General features: G+C 43.6%; 1 protein-coding gene and 1 non-coding gene across 2 annotated transcripts in view; both read left to right on the forward strand.

Moving 5' to 3' along the window:
• The window catches only part of Cdon (cell adhesion associated, oncogene regulated), an 86,050-nt gene that overhangs the window by 43,985 nt on the left and 33,117 nt on the right, over positions 1-8,948 (forward strand). Inside the window, exons 9-11 of the mRNA XM_028776188.1 lie at positions 3,171-3,460; positions 4,365-4,539; positions 6,786-6,917. Coding sequence (XP_028632021.1) covers positions 3,171-3,460; positions 4,365-4,539; positions 6,786-6,917 — 597 coding nt within the window. The remainder of the gene's footprint in view (positions 1-3,170; positions 3,461-4,364; positions 4,540-6,785; positions 6,918-8,948) is intronic.
• Positions 8,426-8,591, forward strand: LOC114628254. Its single transcript, XR_003712467.1, has one exon. It is a non-coding gene; the product is annotated as a U1 spliceosomal RNA (small nuclear RNA).

The raw sequence follows: 8,948 nt of genomic DNA on the forward strand, positions 1-8,948 counted from the left end.
GTGTGAAATTTACAAAGAATAAATGTATGATTTTTAAAATACAGAAATAAAATTCCACCTGTCTTTTAGAGTTCTTTTGAAGACCAACTGAGATAGAGATACTATCCACCAGCGCTTCTGAAGGTCTAGACAGTCTCCAACTGAAGATGGTTCCACTTAAATTTTTTCCATTTAAAACAGTAGTATGGAAGTGATACACATTCAGTAGAAACAACTCTTTGAATTTTGGCCTTTTCCTGAGCTGGCAAGAAGAGCTTTGGTTCTCTGACACTGGGCAGTAGCAGTGAGCTGTTCCTCCCAGTCAACCACTCCAGATGAGGGGGACATAGCTGCTGTAGTGTGCTCTTGCTAACCGATGGTGTCCAGTGGGTTGGGAATATTAAATGTACCTTTCCAATTTAATATTTTTAATTAATTGATGGTGAGTTTATTGGGATAACGTGAAGAGCATTCCATGTGGCCAATATCTTTAAACAGTATCTAATACAAATTTTTATTTACTCAAAGTGTATTATTTGCAAACAGTAGAGATTACTGAGTTTCCCCCATTTTAAAAGTTGTGGCAGGCTGCAGCGCACCTGGAGTAACAGAATCGGAGTTGTGATGCTCTCTCAGCGGGCAGGCTGCAGGATAGCATTCTTCTTACACTCCGGTATAAACTGAGGCATGTGGTATAGAAAGTCTTTTGTGGCCAGATACCACTTCCCAGTGGTCAGCTGCTGGGAGGATCCAGGAAACTACTAATGAAACAAGAGTCCTTCCCCATACCCAGGCCACGCTAATCCCCTCTGGTTGGAGCTCATTTTTCAGTACTAAGCAGGCACAACATCCACCTTGGTGTCCACTCCTCTCTGACTCACTAGGTAAACATGCTCCTTCCAGGAACAATATTTTCAAGTTGTCTCAGTGAACTTAATTAGTTTTCTTCTGCAGTCTTTCACACTAGCTTCTTATTTTCGTTGGTGGAGGATGATTCTAGGACATTCTTTCATACACTAACAGAGACCTGACCTTACACTGTTGGTCTGGGTCTTGTGGGATTTTTGTTAATGTGTTGTGGTTCTAATATCACACCCACTTTTTTTTTTAAAGCAGGATTCTGACCTCACTGTAGAGGTAACCACTATGTTTTGTAGTCTCCGTGGTGTCCCCGTGTCATGTGTTTCCCTTCCTTCCCGAAGGAGTGAATAATGGGGACCTTTTGTTGCCAGTATTAATAGCACCGGAGGGAAACCAAGCTGTCAATCCTTAGGCTTCTGGCAGTCTGTCTGTCTCCACAGAGCTCTCACACTTTCTCCGTTCTTCTCTCAGCTGCCCACTAACATTCCTCTACAGCTCTCGTCTTAAGAGTCTGGGAACTCCATCTCCTCATCTGCAAAGCAGGAGGAAGTACTCCTCTCCACCAGAGAACTAAATGAGATTATTTCTATTAAACATCTTGTATGGTCCTTGGTACAAAAATGTGTTCAGTAGTTTTGGATATTTGCATCCTCATCTTAAAAGTCAAAATACATTATTTTTACCTTCCTCTGTAGTTTCTAAATGCTGTTGGAAGTGGGTGTTAAGACTTAGCATTTTCTTTAGACTGGCAGTTTTTTTATATGATATTTTAATTCCTTGAGAACTTCATACCATTTATTTTGAACATATCTACCCTCCCTTCCCCAGCTGTTCCCGTGATGACCCTCTCTACCTTACCATGTTTTCCCATCCAACTTTGAGATTTGTTTTTTCTCCTATCAAGTCCAGTTTGTGCTCCCCAGCTAGTTTTGGGAGTGGGGGTCTGCCCTGGTTTGTGGTTTACCTACTAGAGGCCACATCATTAAAGAAAACCAAGTCTTCCTCTCCTGGCATCTGCCATGGCAGTAGTTCCTTGGCTAGTGGTGGAATTTTGTGCCCATTTTACTTCCTCTATGACAGGATTTTAACTGATCACTTTAAATCTACAGTCAAAAAGCAGAGAGAGTGGAATGCTGGTGCCCAGCTGTCTTTCTCCTTTTCTTTTCAGTCCAGGATCCAGCCCTAGATTACTATAAGGTCCCCGCTATATTAATCCAGTCTAGAAAGTGCCTCATGAACATGCCCAGAGGCATGCTTCCTTGGAGATTAGAAATCCCGTCAAGTTACCCATCATAAGTGGGATACCTGTTGATGAGTACTGACTGCCCAATGAAGGACACAGCCCCAGTGCTATTTCATTCCGTTCTATCCTGTTCTGCTCTTCTTTTGCCTTGCTTGCTTGGGGTTAGTGATTTGTAACTTGGCTATCATCAGCAGATACGACCAAAGTAGCTTCACTCTCTGTGGTCTTTTATAAAAATGGCAACTCACTTCTGTCTTCTGTTTGGGAAATCTCTACGTAAGACCAGCTGGCACAAGCCTGTGTGGTAGCCAAAGCCGAAGGCAGTGTGCAAGCCTGAGAACCAGGACTTCCTGAGGATTAGGCTGAGATGCAGGGCTGGAGGGCACTGTGTAAGTGGGAATTCTGGGAAGGAACTTTGGAAACTAGCTTCCCAGAGGGTGTGAGAGCAATTCTGACCGTTAATACCCAAACTAAACCAAACCAAACCAAACCAAACCAAACCAACCAACCAACCAGACAAACAAACAAACAAACAAAAACCCACCACATTTCTTTATTGAGCATGTGGGGAGGGGCATACATGTGGAGAAACTTGAAGGAGTGGGTTCTAGCCTGCTCTGTGGGTCCTAGAGATGGAACCCAGGTTGTCATGCGTGGCAGCAGGTGCCTTTGTCCACCGAGTCATCACGTTATCTCCCATGTCCTTCTTCAGTCTCTTTGTTCACTGTGATGTTCCATTTCTGTTCACTGTCCACTGTGTTAAACTCTTTTTACATTGGGTTAGTAAATTGTTACTGCAAAAACTCAATATTAATGCAGAGCTAAGTGAAAATAAAAGTCTTCTCACCAGCATCGTGCTACTAGTTTTCCAAATGAAAATGACTTTGCTTTCCAGTGAGCAGGCAGATTGACAGTAGCCATCAGAGGTTACTCTGAACGAATCGGTGAAATGTTACTTGTTTTAAGTTCTCAGATGCCCGTTTGCTCCTATTGTCAGCATGGATGCTGATATTAACCCGGTAGAAGATGCTGGAAAAGCAAGTCTTCTTTAAGCAGTCTACCCTTATTCCTCTCTCCCTCTGTACAGTTCCTTTTGAAACAAACACAAAGGCAGAATCAGTCACACCTTCTGAAGCTTCTCAGAATGATGAACGAGACCCACGAGACCGGTCGGAGTCCGGCCTGCTGAACTTGTTTCCAGCGAAGGTGCATTCCAGTGGAGTGGGATTGCCAGCCGAGAAAAATGCCTCTGTTCCCGATGCTCCTAACATACTGAGCCCTCCACAGACCCACATGCCAGACACATACAACCTGGTGTGGAGGGCAGGGAGGGATGGCGGAATGCCCATCAACGCCTATTTCGTGAAGTACCGAAAGGTAATTCATGTTTCTTTTCTCATTTTCTAACCCTGTGTATGTGTGAGACATTTGCTTATTATGTGTTACATTTGTGGGAGGGTAGAAAGTGAGAATGTTCCAGAATAAGTTTGTGAGAAGTATCCTCACTAGTCGTTCTGGATTAACAGATTTTAGGATATCAGTGAGGATGGAGTATAAATAATTTTTTTTCCCCAAGTCAAAGTGTAATCCAGAGTAACCATTTTCCTTCCCTCCCTCCCTCCCTCCCTCCCTCCCTCCCTCCCTCCCTCCCTCCCTCCTTCCCTCCCTCCTTCCCTCCCTTTCTCCTTCCTTCTCTCTCTCCCTTCTTTCCTCCTTCCTGCCCTGTGCTAGGGATGGAACTCAGGGTTTCAAGCTAGGCTAGTGATTGCCCCTGGGCTCTGTCTCCAGCCCCCGTCACTTTCCATTTTCTATCAAACCTCTTGTTTTAACACACTGAGTGTCAAACTCTGTAAGCTACTTGGAAAACTGCAGTTCTGTTGTCTGCTAAGGTTGTAGAATACTCATCAAATAAAGAACTGTTGGGATAAGTTTCTCTGGCATCATCTTTGACCATTGCATTGTAGACTGACCTCTTACTAGTACTAGAATCTTAAATGGTTGGGTTATTTATTTGATCATGCTTGGGCCTCTATGTGTTGATTCTTTGGGTGATATATTTTCCCTCTGCAGGCTTATACTAAGGCAGAAATTTAAAAGCTCCTCTTATAATCTTAGTGAGATTAATACATTTCACAAGATGAAAAGCATTGTATCTCTCTCTCACAATAAGAGATGACTTCCGCAAACTCCTCTAGCATTAGATACAAGCTGCTTTCTGTGTAATTGTGAAGAAAGGTTTTTCTACCCTCCGTCTTTCATGTCTCTGGTTTCTCTTGAGCAGCTGGACGATGGCAGTGGTGCAGTGGGCGGCTGGCACACGGTGCGTGTCCCAGGGAGTGAAAATGAGCTGCACCTAACTGAGCTGGAGCCATCAAGTCTCTATGAAGTTTTGATGGTGGCCAGAAGTGCAGTGGGTGAAGGACAGCCTGCCATGCTTACCTTCCGAACCAGCAAAGGTGAGTGCCATCTTCCATCAGAGTGAACTGGCTACTTAATGCCAATTTATTGAATCCTGTTGGATAGTAGAGATCCCAAGATATAAATTTGTTATCTATGCATATTGCAGCACCTCTCGGGGGCTACATTTAGGTGATTGTATTATTTATTCCAGTGTAATGTCCCATACATATTTTTGCAAGTGCAGGATAAGCAGCCTTCAGATGGCTGAGGCAGGGGAATCAGAGACAGGTTGAGATCCAACAGCGGAGCGCACACTCTGATGAGAAGGTAAAATGCACAGTTGAGTAACAACTCTAGACAAAATTCAGTTCGGTTCTGGGATCCATCAACATTGACCATGCACTGGGCAGTGTAGTAAATAGACATAGCTGATCCCCATGAAGCTCATGTCCTGGGTGGGCGGAGCTTAAGTCATAGGTACGTTAAGGGGGGTGGTATTAACAAAGAAATAACTTCAGGGGTGGACTTAGGGAGTGTCTGGGTTGGAGTTACTATAAGTAGGTGGCCAGGGATATGTTCAGTATTAGTCAGCAGCACGTTGTTTAAAGAAGAGGACGTAGAAGTTCTCTACACATCAGGGGAGAGTTTGTTCCTGGCAGTCAGACTGGGGTGTACCAGGGCACGAAGAATGATGTGCTAAGTGTGCATACCGGGAACACCAAAAGGCCCCTGCGATGGAGTGAATTGGGAAGTTGTGTGTGCGTGTGTGTGTGTGTGTGTGTGTGTGTGTGTGTGAGAGAGAGAGAGACAGAGAGACAGAGAGACAGAGAGAGACAGTGTGGCTCAGTGACACAGCACTCTGTGGAGCTTGCTAAGTCTTTGCTGGTGAAGCCTTGTGAGCTATGAGGAGATGGAACATTTGGGCTGGAGTTATGGAGTCAGGAGAAATGGAAGAAGGTAGGGTAGGGAAAACAGAACAATATGAGCAGTACCGTGACAGAAGATTCCTGATGAGCAGCTGGAGAGGGGAGTCCAGGTAGAAGAGGCTATGCCGGAGTAGCCTAGATAAAGGAAAATACTTCAGGGGTGGAGAGGGGAGTCTTGAAGAAGCCAGTGCTGGAAAAGAAATGGCCTCTGAAGACTGACACGGGTGCATTCGGTGACTTTGGGAAATACCTTCATCTACTCACTATCCTGCAGAAATGAGTACTTCCCATTTTAAATGAGTCTTCAGTCAAGTTTCACTCCTAGGTCCTAGTCATTCATAGTGTGACCTAAAGCCACTGAGGAGATGATTTGGTTTAAAAACTAGAAAACAACAAAGAACGAGTCTCATTTTTGCTCATTAAAACATTGAAATTAGTATATTATCTTTCTGCATAGCATCCGTAACAGAAAGTTCTTAATTGTGATTATTATTATTTTGGAATGGATATGTGCAACAAGAGGAAAATGGGCTAATCAGAGCCTCTGCTCGGGTCCTCATTCAGGGTTCCTGCTCTGGTTGTTTTAGTAGTCAAGGGTCTCTCGAGGAAGTGAACCAATGCAGGTACATAGACATGGACATAGACACACACAGACACAGACATAGATGTAGACAGACATAAACATAGACAGACAGAGACAGACATAGACATAAACATAGACATTGAGACATAGACAGGGACATAGGAGACAGACATTGACAGAGACAGAGACAGACAAAGACAGACATAGACATTGATAAGAACATAGACATAGACAGACAGGGACAGACAGAGACAGACATAGACAGAGACAGACATAGACAGAGATACAGATAGAGATAGGGACATAGACAGACATGGACATAGACAGACATAGGCAAGGACATAGACAACTTGGAAGGTTTCTGGAGAGCTACTGGTCCTCAGTCAGCGGCAGACACTGGCAGCGCTGGGATGAGCAGCAGTAGCAGGATAAATTCACTCAGCAGCAACACGGAAGCTGACTAAGCAAATCTGGACTGCTACCAGCCTCAGGGTCTTCCAGCTTTTCACAGGATGCTCCATTCTCAGGCGATTCTAACCTGTGGCAAGCTTGTATCAAAACCAACTATTGTGTGTAAATTAAAGTGGTATCACAAAGACACATTTAGAGTTCTCTTAACAGTAGTAGAGAAAGACAAAGTGTTTGTCTTAGTTCCTGACATCAGCTTAGTATAAGAGAGATACTTTGTTTAGACACAGACACATATATCATCACAGCTACTTATGTTTCATAGTAATTTTTTGTTTTCATTTTGCATATAGAAGCTTATTGCCTTTTTAAAAATACTTTACAGAAAAAATGGCATCATCAAAAAACACCCAGGCATCCTTTCCACCTGTGGGCCTCCCTAAGCGACCTGTTACTTCAGAGGCTTCCAACAGCAATTTTGGAGTTGTGCTTACGGATTCCTCTAGGCATAGTGGAGGTAAAGAATCTTCGTCTTCTCTGTTTATAAATGTCACTGTCCTATTTCACTTTGGGGAGATACAATAGGGACATCAGTTATTAAGGTTGTGTTCTAGGCTGCACAGCTATCTTTTTATATGTGTATGTATATGTCATGTATTTGTGTGTGTGTGTTTGGGCACATGTTTGTGTGTGTGTGTGTGCATGTGTGTGTGACAGAGGGGGGGGGAAGATAGAGACTAGATATATTTATATCTATGATAAATTATTTTACTAAAAGATTATGTTATATTAACTTTTATTGCTATATTTAATTAATCTTATGAAATTTAAATGAGCAGTAAAATTTATTTGTAATATTTAAATTTCATATTTTTTTCAACTCTAGCCTCATGTGGTTGTGTGTGTGTGTGTGTGTGTATGTGTGTTTAATGTTGGGGACTCAACACAGGGCCATGTGCATGCTAGGCAAGTCCTGTACTGTGCCACTAAGGTACATACCCCATACTCTGCCTTCAAGCCACTTTTTGTAATTATGCTAACTTGGGACACGTAGAGAACACTTAACATTTGCTGTTATGGTATGATCTACAAGTTTCCATGCTTCCCCCCACCCCCATGTTTTTATAGTTTACCATGAATTGATATCAAGCAAAACAGATCTTAGTACTCTGAGCTGCCCTCTTCAGTGTCATGAACCTTCCTTACCTGAGGAGTCTCTCCTCAGAGCTGCTTGTCAGTTGCCTAAACACACTCTGTGAATGTCAGCACTATGAGAGTAAAGTCGATATCTCAAAGGGGAATACTTTACTTAACCCAACATGTAGAAGTCACTCACTGCCAGCACAGTAGGGATGAAATCATCCTTGGTCTCAAGGATTTAAAGAGGGTGATACAGACATCTGCACACACACCAGTGAGTTGACTGCTAAAAGGAAGAAACAGCTCAACCCGTAGCAACAGAATGGATAATATACACAGGCACACCCGTGACAGCCAGCTTGTCCATTCTGCCTATGCTTATACTCCTGGTATTCTGGAGTCGATGGAGAGATACCCAGCTTGCCCACTGGATACAAAGGAGGGCGTATAATAGTTCACACAGCTGCTTAGCACCTTGATTTAAGCCTCAGAAGACAAGGATGATGCCTCCAGGTGAAGAAAAGATACCTCATATAGCAGATGGACAGTTGATACAATGCACCCAGTGTAGAGATTAGATTTTGTTTGCAGTGACATATTGCCAGTGGGGACGATGATAGTGTAAGGCACAGGCAGGTGCCATATCTTCTATGATACATGTAAAAGTGTAATCTCAGGTGGCAAGTAAGGGCACTTACTGCCTGACAGCCCAAGGACCCACATGTCGAGCGAAGAGAAAAGGCTCTTACAAACTGTCCTCTGACCTCCATACGAGTGCTGTGTCAAATGTCTCAACATATGTCACAACAAATAAATAAACAAACAAATAAATAAAATAAGACTTTTAAAATTGTAATCTTTTCTTGAGAGCTAAGAAGAGCCCTAGTACTTAACCTAGCAAGGGAGATACCCCAGGATCATGAAGGTGGATTCCCCGGAGCAAGGTTCGTTTATTACACCTGGGATGTGTTGACCCTATGATTTCCCCAAGTGCTGGAAACTTGACTGTACAATTTGTGGTAGTTGGGGACTGCATTCACATTTGTCTTACTTCTTCAAAAAACAAACAAACAAAAAGAAAACAATCCTAGAGGGCCTTAAAGAGGAAGAAATGCAAAAGATGTTCCTAGGAAACATGGAGATGACATCAGTGAATGAAGGAGGAGGGGAGGTGACAGCCAAGGTTAGACTACAGGAGGGAGGGGCCAGCTGAGGTTAGAGTAAAGGGGGAGGAGCCAGCTGAGGTTAGAGTAAAGGGGGGGCCAGCTGAGGTTAGAGTAAAGGGGGAGGGGCCAGCTGAGTTTAGAGTAAAGGGGGAGGGGCCATCTGAGGTTAGCGTAAAGGGGGAGGGGCCATCTGAGGTTAGAGTAAAGGGGGAGGGGCCATCTGAGGTTAGAGTAAAGGGGGA

This window comes from Grammomys surdaster, unplaced genomic scaffold, assembly GCF_004785775.1.
Source record: "Grammomys surdaster isolate TR1022 unplaced genomic scaffold, NIH_TR_1.0 266, whole genome shotgun sequence".
Classification (NCBI taxonomy): Eukaryota; Metazoa; Chordata; class Mammalia; order Rodentia; family Muridae; genus Grammomys; species Grammomys surdaster.